General features: G+C 32.7%; 2 protein-coding genes across 2 annotated transcripts; both read left to right on the top strand.

Annotated features, from left to right (window-relative positions):
- The first annotated feature begins 1,870 nt into the window (after positions 1 to 1,870).
- Positions 1,871 to 4,473, top strand: LOC128158942 (metalloproteinase inhibitor 2-like). The gene is made up of 5 exons (XM_052821935.1): positions 1,871 to 2,004; positions 2,906 to 2,988; positions 3,161 to 3,263; positions 3,734 to 3,858; positions 4,287 to 4,473. The coding sequence occupies exons 1-5, from the start codon at positions 1,893 to 1,895 to the stop codon at positions 4,422 to 4,424; spliced, it is 561 nt and encodes a 186-aa protein (XP_052677895.1). The 5' UTR covers positions 1,871 to 1,892; the 3' UTR covers positions 4,425 to 4,473.
- A 6,322-nt stretch (positions 4,474 to 10,795) lies between these two features.
- On the top strand, positions 10,796 to 14,971 carry LOC128158941 (metalloproteinase inhibitor 3-like). Its single transcript, XM_052821934.1, has 5 exons — positions 10,796 to 11,076; positions 12,280 to 12,362; positions 12,543 to 12,645; positions 13,011 to 13,135; positions 13,487 to 14,971. Exons 1-5 carry the CDS (start codon positions 10,965 to 10,967, stop codon positions 13,622 to 13,624), a joined length of 561 nt encoding a protein of 186 aa, XP_052677894.1. The 5' UTR covers positions 10,796 to 10,964; the 3' UTR covers positions 13,625 to 14,971.
- The last annotated feature ends 2,022 nt before the right edge of the window (positions 14,972 to 16,993 follow it).

Raw genomic sequence — 16,993 nt, 5'->3', positions numbered from 1 at the left:
TCATTATATCATTTATCTATGAAAATCTTCCATTAAACAAAAATGTCAATAAATCTATAAAATTATTCTCTTGAAAAGAGCAAAATACTCAAGACATTATTTCTCTATCATAAAAAAAACCCGTTTGCATATACATTTTATAAAGCTATTTTCCAAAGTCTAGGTTCACATGTAAATTTTTCACCACATCAATCTTTATATTTTGAAAAAGAGTTATTCTTTTTTTTAATTATTCATACTTACAAACAGTAAAAACTAGTAGTCCTTCCAGAAACAAGTAACCTAACACGCCCATGTTGAGAACTCGTTTGATTGATGATAGTAACTACCCGTTATGAAGGTGACTTCAACATATCAAACTCTTTGTCAGTATAAACTCGTCATTTTGGCCAATATACATTTTTCAAAAAAGTTTTCAAAATATTCTTTAATCTTTACAAATAATTCTACCTAGAATTAATCCTACTTCACAATGCAATATCCGTTGAATATCAAATATTAAAAGAAATAAAAACGGATTTTTCCTTCTCTGTGTGTTTCTACAGGCAACACGTCGAATAGAAAATGTATGTTTCAATTCATCAATCGTATTTGAATGATAAACCCCTGTATATAAAAAGAAATAATTCGTCTAATTTGATTTGAGCTGAACTTTTCTGTTATTTACAGGTAAACGACTGCCGGAGTTATCGTCCGTGATTTCAATCATACACACACTGCATTTGAATAGACAGGTAAAACCCCAGGTACAAAATGAGGGGGATTATCTCCATCAGTTCTTAACTCGTCCCCCTTAATTCTCTTTTATGATCGGGCATCAAATAATGCTATTTTAAAGTTTGTATTTGTATTGAACCCTATTCAAGAGGCTCAGACTTCATGTTTTCATCACCGGCTTGGGAGCAGTTTGGGTGGGTTTTTTTTTTTTTTTTTTTTTTTGACTGTCCGCTGGTTTGTTATAACTTTCCAGTGACAGACAACGCATTTTCGGAAAACTTCACACCTCCAACAAAGTGACGCACAATGGCACAGTTGTATTTCAAGTTTGAGCTTCGTATTTTATCACATTTTCTTTTTTCAATTTATTTAATTTCTAAAAACCAAATAAATGGTATGAATAGAAAACAAAGCGACTATAGGCTGTGTCTATACAAACCATATAATCATGTAAACATTGTATGTTTTACATGAGGTCAGCATATGCATCATCTTCATCCTGTTTTTTAATGCATGAGCTTCATACATGTAGTTAAAAGCACCATAAAGAACGTCCACCGTTAAACGATGTATTCATATCCAAGAGTTTTGTTACAGGTTCATCAGAAAACTTTCTTGAGCGAATGATTTAGTTTTCTTAATTAGTTCCTGCGTTTTGTAAGATTTTAATTTGTGTTCTGCCTCTCGTATTTCAGACTTGTCGGTACGCTATAGTTATTTGTCAGTCTGATTATTGGTTAATGTGTACGTTGTATTTGTTAAATTCAATCAATTCAATGTGTTTCCTTAATACAAGTATCAATTCTATATTGTAATTTTTTTTCAGCTGGTATTGCTACTTCTATATTAAAGTACAAAATTAATCATTCGAAATTGTACAGTTATAAAACATAAACTTGCAAGATTTTAACAGAAAAATTATTGATTTTTTTAAACGCATTATTTCTACTGCGATTTTAACAAAATTGATATACTTATCTTGATAAACCTAGTATGATAAACTTACTATATCTTGATAAACTTTACAAACTGTGACAGGCAATCTAACAGTTTAAGAACTGCGGTTATTTTGCAACACTTAGAAACAGACCGTTAAATTTTGATAACGATTTTGCATATAAAATCCTCGAATTCTTTTTTGCTGAAGTTATATCTAAAATTCAGCTTAAAAGAAGATGAGGGTTGACGTTTTGTTGTTCTTAGTTTTTGCTTGTTGTGTGAGGCCTTCGTCCTCGTGCTCCTGCTTTCCTACGCATGTGCAGACCAGCATCTGTCAGGCTGATTATGGTGAGTATGTTTCTCTGTTTACATAGTCTTGGTATACTGCATAAAGGGTTATTTTCGCCCGGCCGTGTTATTTTCGCCCTTCTAAACTTGCAAACGGGTTCCGTCCCGTCTTGAATTCGCCCCGTTGTAATTGTGTTAAAACATGTATAATTTGCAAGAATGAAGTTCGCTCAGTTTTAAATTCGCCGGTGACAACGAGAGCGAAAGGAGCAAAAATAAAAAGGTGGCGAATATATAAAACGGGGCAAATATAAAAAATGGGGGCGAATTCATGTATTTCCCTGTGTACAGTATAATGATACAAATTGCGTGTTAGGCTGTATTAACTGTAATGACTTAGAATCATTTTAACAAGACCTTGGACTTTCGATAGGACGTAACTATCTATTTCTTGCGTCAAAACAAGTCTAAATGACGCTGGTTTCACGTGAAATATACACAGATTGCGTAGTCTTAGCTCAAAAGCCCGAAAAATCTTGTTGATTTCACAGAGCCTTGGCCAAGCGGCCAGCGATGAAATAGACAGGCCTACGTCACATTGCTGTTTGACACAACTACTCAAAGTTCAAGCTCTTGTTAAAATGGTTCTATAAAGAAAAACTTCTCTTTCGAAAAGCTGTTCTTTTTTCTTTTTCTTTTTAATTTTATTTTATTTTTACATTATAACAGTGTCTCTATGGCGCATCCACAACTTAAAGACATTTAGAAGGATTGTCTATTAATCTAACTTTCGTGTTTTTTTTTAAAATGATATTGATTTTTTTTATTGACGTCGTATTGGAATAATTTTGTCAAAATATAATTTCAAATTGGTTCTCCTATGCAAGAGTCTAGGGGTAAATTTTAGGGTTTGGTCGTGTTTTTACGTTTTAAAAATTTAATGTGATGACTTTTGATATAGCTATAAAGGCAACGATTTTGTCTGTGCAAGACAGTGGGGATTTCACTTTGAGATACAATGTCACCGTCCAGATGAATTTCAAGGTATGCATTTTTTTAATGTAACCGTTGTCCAAGATTACTATATGTCTCACATCAATGTCTAAAACTTTTCGTTTTTTATATGTGTGTAATTGGGCAAAACCTGTAAATAAGACAAGTAGACTTCGTCATGAGTGTATTGATTAATTCCACTTATTCTCATTACATGAATTAGACTGGACAGCCAACTCCAAGTTCAGTCATCTCGATTTTTTCGGCGAATAACAGTGCCCTGTGTGGCGTCTACTTTAGTGTGGGGGAAACATATCTCATAGTGGGTGAGTACTATATAGTACACAACACCTGAGGCACTAGTAACTGAATATCAAAATTGATTTATCCAAAAACTTTTTTAAAAAAATGAAATAAATGATGATTGTTTAAACCTTTGTAAATGTACATTTATCTCGAGGTTGTATTGTCAAGCTGTAAATTTTGTATTTCCTGCGAACCGGAAAATTTTAAAATTTACAATATGACAGTTAATTCAAAATTTACAACATGACAGTTAATTCAAAATTTACAACATGACAGTTACTAGTAATTCAAAATTTACAATTTGACAGTTAATTCAAAATTTTCAATATGACAGTTAATTCAAAATTTTCAATATGACAGTTAATTCAAAATTTACAACATGACAGTTACTAGTGATTCAAAATTCACAATTTGACAGTTAATTCAAAATTTTCAATATGACAGTTAATTCAAAATTTACAATATGACAGTATATCTTGTTTTATTGTAGGCAACATTGTAAATGGTGAATATCGGACCAACTTGTGTTTTTGGAATATTATCTTTTCGGATCTGTCAGACTTTCAAATGTTTGCACTGAAGAGAAGAATCTATGTGAATAACTGTGAATGCGAGGTAATGAAATTTTATTCATATTTTCCTGAAATTAAATTCATAAGGAATGTCAACTTTGATATTGTTGGTTTATGTATTTATATAGGACATATTTGATACGGGTAAAATAATTTGAACTTCATAGTAATAAAAAACACATTATAACAGTTTACAAAATAATTTTTATTGAGTTGCGATTTCTAAAAATTAAGAAAAATAAGCGCAAGTATCTTTGGGGCCAAATTGACTTTGACAGGGCAAAATTTCCCCTGCAATCAATAAGTCTATTGTTTGCTTGCATATAGCATCCGCTATTTTGTCATATTAGATTGTTACTATTACTATTACTGTTATTGTTACTATGTTATTATCATATTATGTCATTATTACTATGTTATTGTTACTACATGTATGTTACTATTTTAAAAAAGTTTTACTTTCTTCAACAGATTTATCAGTGTTTTGGTTTGGATTGCCAGAGCGAGGCAGATTGTATCGTTCCTCCAGAACAAACCTACTGTTACTATAGCAACAAGGCCTGTACAAAACGAGGTGCCAAGTGCTCGTGGACCGACCACGGCTGCTGAGCGCCATATTGTCACGATGTAAATGGCGCATCTACTGACAACTCGTAGCATTAAAAATGTACTGATTCCGTCTATTTTATTCGCCTTTTTGATCCAAAAAGTACAAAATTATTTAATAATTATTTCAATTTTATTACATATTTTTTTTTATTACATGTTGTAATTATTTTAAGGAATTTGATAACTTGCCGTTTTAGCTAGAGAAGATTGCATTTATTACAAAATAATCGTAATACTTACTTTTTATTCTTTGATATCAAATTTAGTGTAGAAAGTACGGATATGGGAAATCATTTGTTAATGTTTCTATATGACCTTTGAAACAGCATCATAATTAATAAGTGTAGTTGGAAATAAACATAAATTTACTATTAAAAAACATTCTAAGACATGAATTAACATCTTTTCGTATGTGCATTGGAAACAAACCGTGTACATACTTGTACTCTAAAAACAATTGCGACTTACAAATTTGTGTTAATAATTGATAATTCAAGTAAAATTGAAGATACATCATTTGACCAGTCTGCCTTTTGATTATTGCGATGATTTTTACCTAAAACACGTGGATTGTGTTATACAACTAAGTTTTTATGATAAAGTTATTATCTTTATTCTCACCTGAATAAAATATTCATTATATAGCAAGGTTGAATTTTAATGGAGATCGTTTACGTGATTTATCATATGATGGGATTTTAAGATTTACAAATCAGCTTTTGATATGTCAACTTAAAACATCGTACAAATTAAAGTTGAATAAAAACACTATATATTGATTCTCAATCATGATATATAAGATGTAATATTAGTAGCAACTCCTGTGATAAAAACGTAAAATATATGTAAAGAGAAATATAATTCTGAATATTTTAAAAACTTTAGTCAATTATTACTTAGAAGAAGTAGAAAAAAAAACATATTCTTATCAACAAACCTGTCCAGGAGAATCTTCGTGAGCCCTGAATGTGTATGTTTTGTTTACAGTAAATGCACATGCGTAATAGTATAGAAGAAGGAACCCATTAACACGTTGCGATGTATATATTTATGGGTTATAACTAATCATTAATTTCAATGAAATAATTGGATTCATTTTATGGAGAAATTTGTAATTTTCTAAACGTTATACATTTATAAGTAGTACAAAAATACCGAACCCGATCGGATTTTTTTCAAGTCAGTTTTTTTTTGATAAAACGCGCCGTGTTGTATTTGTATTGAATCCTATTCAAGAGGCTCAGACATCGAGTTTTCATCACCGGCTTGGGAGCAGTTTGGGTGGGTTTTTTTTTTTTACTGTCCGCTGGTTTGTAGTAATGTTCCAGTGACAGACAAAGCGTTTTCGGAAAACTTCACACCTCCAACAAAGTGACGCACAATGGCACAGTTGTATTTCAAGTTTGAGCTTCGTATTTTATCACATTTTTTTTTTCAATTTAATTAATTTCTCAAAACCAAATAAATGGTAAAAGATGTAGTCAGTACAGTACAGTAAACTCGTCTCCAGTTTTATTATTATTACGTGAATTACAAACTAGTTCATGGTGTTGTAAATCCCATTACGTAGTGAATACTGAAGGATGAATAAAAATGTACATTGTACGAGTTACTTCTTCTGCGAACCTAGCCGCACGTCTGTATTCAGGTTGCACAACACTATTAATTTTTACTATATATTCTTACCAAAATTACGCAACTTTAGATACGGGTAGCAAGTTTATATCAAACTTCTGGGAAAATTCCTCTTTACAACTTTTAAAACAATTGTTCCTAACCAATTTAGTAGCAAAAAACACACAGCCATCCACAAAGGCACGAGAGTTTGTTTACATCAAAGTTACACATGTGCTTGAAAATCATGTCCGAGCCCTTTCACCCCCCTGCCTAAACAACTGGCATCAAAAATTCAAGTGACCTCGTATTTTTACATAGGTGGGAAAATCAGGCATTTTACATGTTGTTTTTTATCTCATAAAAAAGTACAGTCCCTGTCGCTGGCGGAAAACTCCTAAAAACGAAGGGGAATTCGGGAATTATTTTCACTCAGCCATGTTTTGACGTGAACCTTCGAAAAAATAGTGTTGTGATACCTGCAAGTAATCTATTATTTTACACTCGCAAAAATAAAATCTGAAAACACAAAAACATTTATTGTGGAACACATGTGGAAAGTTTTACTGAATTCTGTAGCTATATCAAAAAGTTATGAGCGATTATTAAAACCATGGTGCTCGCGGTGGCCTCTGATTTATGAAAATATGTTAAAAGTTATACTGTATGTAATTTCACGGCGTGTTAATTTTGAATGAATTTCTTGGTTCTAATTTGTGCAAATATGCATGTCTATTCACAAGACAATGCAAACTTGTTTATATCATGACGACCCGAGAATATATACATGTACAAGTTTAGGGGACCCTGCCTTTAGGGGGAGGGGTTGAAAAACTGCCGTTATATTATTCAATTTTTAAGAATTGGCGTGCATTTTCATATAAATTAGCATTGTCAGGTCCTAATAAAACTAATGCGGGTGCTGAATCATAGCTAAATTCATATTTCACTTTAATATTGGCGTTTTAGGGGCATAATTTTATAGATTCTGTATACCATACAAGCGTCTAAATAACTCATTTTACACAAAATTCGTATTACATAGAAGCTTTTTTAATTTACGACGATAAAACCAACTTTCTGGATAAGCTGCTGTATATTTTTGGGGCAGTTTGGACGGTCCGATACACTATAATCGGGTCGCTGTTTGATGTTCTACGAAATTTCAGAGGAAATCTGGGCTAATTTTGTATGCGCCATTGACAGCAAAATAAGAGAGGTGCCGGCCACAAAGGCTCATTGTTGGTGATTTCTAATCTACACACATCGATAGAACGCCAAAAAACTCCACTTTATGACTTAAAACACATCATAACAATTTTCCTTCAGGTTGCACAACACTATTAATTTTTACTATATATTCTTACCAAAATTACGCAACTTTAGATACGGGTAGCAAGTTTATATCAAACTTCTGGGAAAATTCCTCTTTACAACTTTTAAAACAATTGTTCCTAACCAATTTAGTAGCAAAAAACACACAGCCATCCACAAAGGCACGAGAGTTTGTTTACATCAAAGTTACACATGTGCTTGAAAATCATGTCCGAGCCCTTTCACCCCCCTGCCTAAACAACTGGCATCAAAAATTCAAGTGACCTCGTATTTTTACATAGGTGGGAAAATCAGGCATTTTACATGTTGTTTTTTATCTCATAAAAAAGTACAGTCCCTGTCGCTGGCGGAAAACTCCTAAAAACGAAGGGGAATTCGGGAATTATTTTCACTCAGCCATGTTTTGACGTGAACCTTCGAAAAAATAGTGTTGTGATACCTGCAGCTCCCGGTCTGAAAAAATTCGGACGGAGATCGTCCATCCGATTTTTTTTCAGACCGGGAGCTACAAACCTGCAGCTTCTGCGAACAACGAGGCGCACACACAGCAAGTTGTGCCTCACGTGAATTTCACGCGAGAAAAAGAATGTGCCTGTTTTATTGTTGGTCATATTCTAATTATATGAATATAAATAGAAAAAAGCCATTATAGGCTGTGTCTATATAAACCATGTAATTATGTAATCATTGTATATTTTACATGAGGTCAGCATATACCTCATCTCCATCCTGTTTTTTAATGCATGACTTTGATACATGTAGTTAAAAGCACCATAAAGAAAGTCCACCGTTAAGCAATCTATTCATATCCAAGAGTTTTTGTAATAGGTTCATCAGAGAACTTTTTCTTGAATGGATGATTTAATTTTCTTTTAGTTCCTGCGTTTTGTAAGATTTTAATTTGTGTTCTGCCTCTCGTATCTCAGACTTGTCGGTAAGCTATAGTTATTTGTCAGTCTGATTATTGGTTAATGTGTACGTTGTATTTGTTAGAACAATTTTAACAAGGCCTTGGACTTTCAGTAGGACATAACAATCTATTTCTTGCGTCAAAACAAGTTAAAAATAACTCTGGGTTCAAGTGAAATATACACCAATTGCGTAGTCTTAGCTCTAAAACCAGACATATCTTGTGGATTTCAAAGAGCCATTGCTGCATAGCTAGCAATGAAATAGACATGCCTACGTCACATTGCTGTTTGATACAACTACCCCAAGTCCAAGCTCCTGGTAAAATGGTTCTAAATTCAATCAATACAATGTGTTGCCTTAATACAAGTATCAATTCTATATTGTAATTTTTTTCAGCTTTTACTGCTACTTCTAGATTAAAGTACAAAACTAATCGTTCTAAATTGTACAGTTATAAAACATACAGAAAAAAGATTTTTTTTTTTCATTATAATTTCAACTTCGGTTTTACGAATCAATATGTATGCCGCATGCGCGGATCCAGAAAATTTTTCCAGGGGGGGGGGGGGGTCCGAAGGATAATTGTGTTTGCCAGGGGGGGTCCGAGGCATATTTTCGCGATAATTTTACTATGTAAATTTAATAAATTTTCATTTTCCAGGGGGGGGGGGGGTCGGGACCCCCCCCGACCCCCCCTCTAGATCCGCGCATGATGCCGCTCGTGACTTGAATGAGAGAGAGAGAGAGAGAGAGAGAGAGAGAGAGAGAGAATTGAGTAAATTATAAGTGGTGCCGATGAAGGAATAATAATAAGGTTTAAACTTGCAAACAAGTTAATTAAGGTCTGTTTATAAAAATCACATGTATATCCTATATTGGTTTAACTTTAAAGCGTTTTAAAGAACGATTGTGAAAATTTCTTTGGCCGCGCGCCGTCGACAACATGTACATGGATAAGAATGACGTAGCTAACTAACTAAACTAAATTTCCTTGCATGGAGTCCGAGAATACGGACCTTAAATATTTTGAAATGCGAACGAATGATCACTTATGAACATGATGAATTTAGATGCAGTGTAAAGGAAATGCAACGCAGGCGGATGCTTAGTGGAAAAGTAAAACAATGGCGGACAAGTTCGTCCTAAAGTAAAGAATGTTTCAAACTGAGTAACCATGAAGACATTTTTTATGCAAAGTAAATTTACAACCTATGTATAATTCCAGGAAGATTCGGAAAACTTTGATTTGAATATTAACGGTAACACTACTGGCACTGTACCAGTTATCGGCTATAATTTTACGCTTTCTTTTCGTGTTTCCTAATTTCTTGATATATATGAATAAAACTTGACATACTTTGAATGGTGAACTCGTAATTTATCAATTTGTTAGATTATATCATCATTTAGAACCCAAACATATTGTTTTTGTGCTATTTAGCACGCTCCGAATTTGCCGAATTTTTACGATTTACTGTACCAGTTATCGGCTTCGTGATAATAACCCAGTAAAATTCCTTTACATGTTGATTTCATATTCTGCAAAGTGAAAATTGAATTATGTCCTTTGCAGGGTCAACCTATAGGTCGTGGGGGTTACTTTACATAAACAAAACTCATAAAATTATCCGTTTATCAGCATACGGTAATACATAAAAACGTATGCTGTTCAATACATAATTGTGCAATCAGGCGTTCAACTGCCCCATGAATCCTTCAGGATTTAGTGAATTCCTATTGTTGAGAAATTTAATATGTATTGATATTATATTTCAAATCAAAGAAGGGATATAATAATGTATCACAAAGAGGTCATATTCTATTTTTAACTTATTACGTCACTTCCCCACAGCTGAAAGTGCAACGATGTAAATCAGTGGTAAACAATGATCGTTAAAGCTCATGTTTAAAACATACTCAAGGAGTTTTCAAGCAAACTTACTTTTCTTTATTCGAAACAGACGACTGAATTAAAAAATCTCGGATAGTCGCATGCTATAAACCCGAACTCTCAGTTTAGCCGATAATTGGTCTTAGCCGATAACTGGTACAGTACCAGTATTCGTACAGTCTTCGATGTTTGACATTACCCCATCCTATCACTGATCCATAAATAGACATCGTTGTTCCCTGGTTAAAGAATTTCAAAACACTTCAAAGTTTCATAAATTTATAAGATATACTAGACCGTGTTTTGTCACTTTATAGGGTAACTATCGTGATAGATAGTTCGCTCATCTGCGTCATACATGTAACTCTCTCTCTCTCTCTCTCTCTCTCTCTCTCTCTCTCTCTCTCTCTCTCTCTCTCTCTCTCTCTCTCTCAAGTCACGAGCGTTAATGTCCCCGCCTTCTACGATCTGATTGGACAAAGGTCAGTCAAGACATTACGTAACAACTTTTCTGGAGTAAATGCCAATTCAACGCTTCAATGTAGTTTGCTGTAACAAAATTGATATACTTAATATCTTGATAAACCCATGATAAACTTGTTATATAATATCTTGATAAACTTTACAAACCGTGACAAGCAATCTTTCGTTTCGAACATAACAGTTTAAGAACTGCGATTATTTTGGAACACTTGGAAACAGACCGTTAAATTTTGATAACGATTTTGCATATAAATCCTCGAATTCTTTTTGGCTGAAGTTTTATCTAAAATTCAGCTGAAGAGAAGATGAGGGTTGAAGTTTTGTTGTTTTTAGTTTTTGCTTGTTGTGTGAGGCCTTCGTCCTCGTGCTCCTGCATCCCTACCCATGTCCAGACGAGCATCTGTCAGGCTAATTATGGTGAGTATGTCTGTCTGTTTACATAGCATTGGTATACTGTATACAGTGTTATTTTCGCCCCGTGTTACTTTCGCCCTTTGAAACTTAATTGCAAACGGATTCCGTCCCGTCTTGAATTCGCCCCATTGTAATTGTGTTAAAACATGTATAATTTGCAAGAATGAAATTCGCTCAGTTTTAAATTCGCCTGTGACAACGAGAACGAAAGGAGCAAAAATAATCAAAGTACTGAAGCACTGTCGGGAGTTGATTTTATTGATAATTATCAATTTTAAAATCAACAATATGTTATGCAAATTTTTATAATGTGAATTCTCGAACTTTTCCGACAAGAATTTCGAGAAAACCCCATATGAATCATGTTGTGTAAAATTTAAAGATAGAATTAATTCCATCAAACTGTGTATCAGTAATCGAAATGTTTCTAAAAATTGTACACGTCTGGATCCAAGCAATATTGAACTCTAATCTCGACTACCAAGAGAGACTCTCTGCTTGTCGGAGATTTACGGAGACAGCCGAGTGTCTGGTTGAACGAGACTATATTGAACTCGTAGGTAGGAATTCATTTAACTACAAAAAACAATTGAATTATTCGTACTATATAAAATCTGACTATTTTTAAAGTATTTATAGATACTTTTCTTTTGAAAAACAATGGTACAGCATACATTACATCGAATTTATCTACTAATTTCAAGATCTACGTCTTGTCAGCGGTGATGATTTGTGCTTAGGTCCAAACACTGTTTCAGTTTCGGTTTGCCAGAGTAACTGCATAGGAGAGTTGATTAAAATCAACTCCCAAAAAGGGGGCGAATATATAAAAAGGGGGCGAATATATAAAACGGGGGCGAATTCATGTATTTCCCTGTATACAGTATAATGAAACAAACTGTGTGTTAGGCTGTAATAACTGTAATGACTTATAAAGAAAAACTTCTCTTCGAAAAGCTATAGCTGTTCTTTTTTTTTCTTTTTCTTTTTTATTTTATTTTTACATTATAACAGTGTCTCTATGGTGCATCCACAACTAAAATACATTTAGAAGGATTGTCTGTTGATTTTTTTTATTGACGTCATATTGAAATAACTTTGTCAAATTAGAATGTCAAATTGGTTCTCCTATACACGAGTTTGATGGTATAATTTCAGGGTTTGGTGGTGTTTATACGTTTTAAAATGTGATGACTTTTAATATAGCTATAAAGGCGACGATTCTGTCCGTCCAGGATAATGGGGCTTTCACTTTAAGATACAATGTAACCGTCGAGATGAGTTTCAAGGTATGCATTTTTTTTAATATAACCGCTGTTCAAGTATACTATGTGTCTCATATCGCTGTCTAAAACTTTTCGCATTTTTTTGATATGTGTGTAATAGGGCAAAACCTGTAAATTTTAAGACAAATGGACTTCTCCATGTGTATCTTGATTAATTCCACTTATTCTCATTATATGTATTAGACCGGACAGCCAGCTCCAAGTTCAGTCATCTCGATTTTTACGGCGAATTACAGTTCCCTGTGTGGCGTCTTCTTTAGTGTGGGGGAAACATATCTCATAGTGGGTAAGTACTATATATTATAGTACATTACATTTGAGTTACTAGTAACTGAATATCAAAATTGATTGATCCAAAAACTTTTTTTTTTTAAATGAAATAAATGGTGATTGTTTAAAGCTTTGTAAATGTACATGTATCTTGAGGTTGTATTGTCAAGCTGTAAATTTTGTATTTCCTGCGAACCGGAAAATTTAAAAAGTTTACAACATGACAGATAATTCAAAATTTACAACATGACAGTTAATTCAAAATTTACAACATGACAGTTAATTCAAAATTTACAACATGACAGTTAATTCAAAATTTACAAGATGACAGTTAATTCAAAATTTACAATGTGACATGCAGTATATCTTTGTTCATTGTAGGCAACATTGTATATGGTGAATATTGGACCAACTTGTGTCTTTGGAGTATTTTTTGGGGAGGTCTGTCGGACTTTCAAATATTTGCACTGACGAGAAGAATCTATGTGAATAACTGTGAATGCAGGGTAATGACATTTTATTCATATTTTCCAGAAATGAAATTTATAAAGAATGTCAGCTTTGATATTGTTAGTTTTCTTTTAATTTAATATTTGATAAGGGTAAAATAATTTGAACATCATAGTAGATGTAATAAGAAAAACATTATTACAGTAAACAAAATAATTTTTATTGAGGTGCGATTTCTAAAAATGGAGAAAAATAAGCGCTAGAATCTTTGGGGCCAAATTGACTTTGACAGGGCAAAATTTTCCCTGCAATCAATAAGTCTATCGTTTGCTTGCATATAGCATCCGCTATTTTGTCATAAAGATTGCTATATTACCGTTTTTAAAAAGTTTTACTTTCTTCAACAGATTAATCCGTGTTTTGGTTTGGAGTGCCAGAGCGAGCCAGACTGTATCGTTCCTCCAGAACAAACCTTCTATTACGATAGTAACAAGGCCTGTACAAAACGAGGAGCCAAGTGTTCGTGGACCGACAACGGGCGCTGAGCGCCATATTGTCACGATGTAAATGGCGTATATATACTGCCAACTCGTAGCATTGAAAATTTGCCATTTTATTTCCCTTTTTTCATCCAAAAAGTACAAAATTATTTCATAATGATTTCAATTTTATTACATGTATTTTTTTTTCATTACTTGTTGTAATTATTTTAAGGAATTTGATAACTTGCCGTTTTAGCTAGAGAAGATTGCATCTATTACAAAATAATCATAAGACTTACTTTTTATTATTTAATATCAAATTCAGTATAGAAAGTACAATTATGGGAAATCATGATCATTTGTTAATGTTTCTATAACTTTTGAAACAGCACCATAATTAATAAGTGTAGTTGGAAATGAATATCAATATACAATTCAATTGTAATTAATAGAATTTACATTATATGTTGTATGTGAATTAGAAACAAATAGTGTACATAGAAAGCATTGTGACATATATAATAAATTGTGATAATAATTGATATTTCAAGTCAAATTGAAGATGCATCATTTGACCTGTCTGCATTTTGATTATTGCGATGAATTTTACCTCAAACACGTGCACATGGATTGTGTTATACAACTAAGAAGAAAACCATTGTTATTGACTAGAACATTACGCATAATTAAGTATTGGTTTAAAGTTTTACGCTCCAAAAATTGTCTTATGAAATCAATTTATGATTATGATCTGAAAAACATGTTATCAAGCTGGATTATTTTTGTCAAGAACACCCTAATGTCAAATGGTTTCGGTGATGTGTGGTATTACCCTGAGTCAGTAAATGAAAACATGTTTTATGTATATTTTGAGCAAAGATTGTCAGATTGTTTTTACCAAAATTTAAGGGTAGAAATTGAAAATGCTCACCCTTTACGTCTATATAAATATCTAAACTTGCCTGTACACCAGGCAGAGTATCTAAATCACATACTATATGATAAACATAGGAAAGCCTTAAGTAGACTTAGATTGTCTTCACATCGTCTACGAATCGAATCTGGTAGATATGATAAAAAATGTCCTATTAATGAAAGGAAATGTATATATTGTAATTCAAACGATGTCGAAGATGAATACCATTTTGTTCTGGTGTGTGATTTTTACACGGAGTTAAGGAAATTATATATTAAGAAATTCTTCTATGTACGACCAAGTATGGCAAAATTTATTGATTTACTCAATTCTGATTCTATATTTATGTTAAAAAACTGGGTAAATATGTGTACGAATCTTTTAATAAGAGGGACAACTTTACCATCAGACGTGAATAAGCGTAAATTAAGTTTATATATAACTACTGCTTTGTTGGTCTTTTTGATATTTTTTCATCCACTTTATACCTTATATATATATATATATATATATATATATATATATATATATATATATATATATATATATATATATATATATATATATATATATATATATATAACCTGTCTCCCACCTGTACCCACAATTATTGTAAAGTACTGTTAAATTGTATGCTATGGCAATGTATGTAATGCATACGCCAATAAACTACTACTACTAAAAAATTATCTTATTCTCACCTGAATAAAATATTCATTATACAGCAAGCTTTTGATGGAGATCGTTTGCGTGATTTATCATATGAGGGGATTATAAGATTTACAAATCAGCTTTTGATATATCAACTTAAAACATTGTATAAATTAAAGTAAAATAAAAACACTATACATTGATTCTCATGACATGTAAGATGTAATATTAGTAGCAAATCCTGTGATAAAAACGTAAAATACATGCTTAGAGAATTATGATTCTGGAATTTTAAAAATTTTGGTCTATTATTACTTAGAGGTAGTAGAAAAGACATATTTTTTTTTATCAACGAACTTGTCCAGGATAATCTTCGCGAGCCCTGTATGTTTTGTTTTTAAATAGCAAATGCACATGCGTAATAGTATAGAAGAAGGAACCCATTAACACGTTGCGATGTATATATTTATGGGTTATAATTACATGTAATTATTAATTTCAATGAAATAATTGGATTCATTTTATGGAGAAATTTGTAATTTTCTAAACGTTATACATTTATAAGTAGTACAAAATACCGAACCCGATCGGATTTTTTTCAAGTCAGTTTTTTTTTAATAAAACGCGCCGTGTTGACTCATTAAATAAATTAATTACAGGTATACATAAGAAGGTATCCTGAGTTTTAACTTCGACTACTTGAACAATAAAAAGAAAGTAAATAATACAAAGTGTGTTGGTGAGGGGGGGGGGGGGGGGGGGTGCTGGCCTGTGTGTGTGTGTGTGTGTCTAGAAGAGGGGAGGGGGTGCTGGCTTGTGTGGTGAGGGGGGGGGGGGGTTACTGTCCCCTTAGCTGCCACCTTCACCTCTTTATACTAAACGCTTGTCCGAATCCATTAACATCCTGTTCTAATTCTTGAACTGGTTATTCAAGTTGTAGGTCAGTTCACTAAATTTTAATCAATGAATAAATGTGTACCCGGTATGCCTCGATGTTCCACTGCAAGAGAGTATTCATGTATGTGCATGGTTTAGCATTTAATTTATTGTAATTCCATTGTACATTAACTTACATAAAAATACGCTATGTAAGCCTGTTCTAGATCATGACACGTCCTGAAGAAACCGCTAACCTCGATCATAAATAACAATACTTTAAAAAGACATTCATATAAAACATGTATTTGATTTCTACTTAAATAAAGATATCTGAAATCAGACGAAACTATATATTTTCAATTTGTGTTATAAAACACGAACCTGGTCTTAAGAAAGTGACTTATGGCAGAGTTTGGCCTTTTATTCATACCGTTAGCCTAAGGTACTTTATTAACTATCCTGATTTTAGTCCTAAAACGACCAACTTTCACGTTCAAAGGGATACAACTCTCACCTCCACCTGTCACCCGGGGCTTTAACTGACCTACTTTTTTTTCAAAAGTACATTCACATTAGACAAAGATGACTGGCATGTGATCTGTCCTGATTACGTAACTTTCGCTAAAATAAAACCAATTAATTCTTCATTCACTCAGGACCAGTTCACTGGTATTTGAGGTTCAAAATCAGCATATACAAATGTACACAAACACAGTCAAGGATCACACGTACAGTAGGAGTAATAATGACGAAAAAAGGTTAAAATTACAATACAATAGGTTGTTAAAGTTGGTTTCTGGAAGAACAGACTTTGGAAATTTTCTTAATAAATATTGACAAGTTTTTTAGTTTTTCTACATTAAAAGTATTCATGAGCTCGTTAAATTTTATAATATTTAGGTTTTCATAATATCTCTTGGGCAAAAACAATTTTCTATCGTTTACAAAATGTGTACATTCTAAAATATAATGAAATTCATCCCCAG

This window comes from Crassostrea angulata, chromosome 8, assembly GCF_025612915.1.
Source record: "Crassostrea angulata isolate pt1a10 chromosome 8, ASM2561291v2, whole genome shotgun sequence".
Lineage (NCBI taxonomy): Eukaryota > Metazoa > Mollusca > Bivalvia > Ostreida > Ostreidae > Magallana > Magallana angulata.
The sequence above is the reverse complement of the archived record's forward strand: the minus strand, read 5'-3'. Positions and strand labels throughout refer to the sequence as shown.

What these genes read in the sequence shown, in the direction of transcription:
- LOC128158942 (XM_052821935.1), top strand. Translation starts at nt 1,893, where the DNA reads ATGAGGGTTGACGTTTTGTTGTTCTTAGTTTTTGCTTGTTGTGTGAGG. An exon ending in CATCTGTCAGGCTGATTATG is followed by an intron (nt 2,005 to 2,905) that starts GTGAGTATGTTT and finishes CTTTTGATATAG; the next exon opens with CTATAAAGGCAACGATTTTG. An exon ending in GGAAACATATCTCATAGTGG is followed by an intron (nt 3,264 to 3,733) that starts GTGAGTACTATA and finishes GTTTTATTGTAG; the next exon opens with GCAACATTGTAAATGGTGAA.
- LOC128158941 (XM_052821934.1), top strand. Translation starts at nt 10,965, where the DNA reads ATGAGGGTTGAAGTTTTGTTGTTTTTAGTTTTTGCTTGTTGTGTGAGG. An exon ending in CATCTGTCAGGCTAATTATG is followed by an intron (nt 11,077 to 12,279) that starts GTGAGTATGTCT and finishes CTTTTAATATAG; the next exon opens with CTATAAAGGCGACGATTCTG. An exon ending in GGAAACATATCTCATAGTGG is followed by an intron (nt 12,646 to 13,010) that starts GTAAGTACTATA and finishes TGTTCATTGTAG; the next exon opens with GCAACATTGTATATGGTGAA.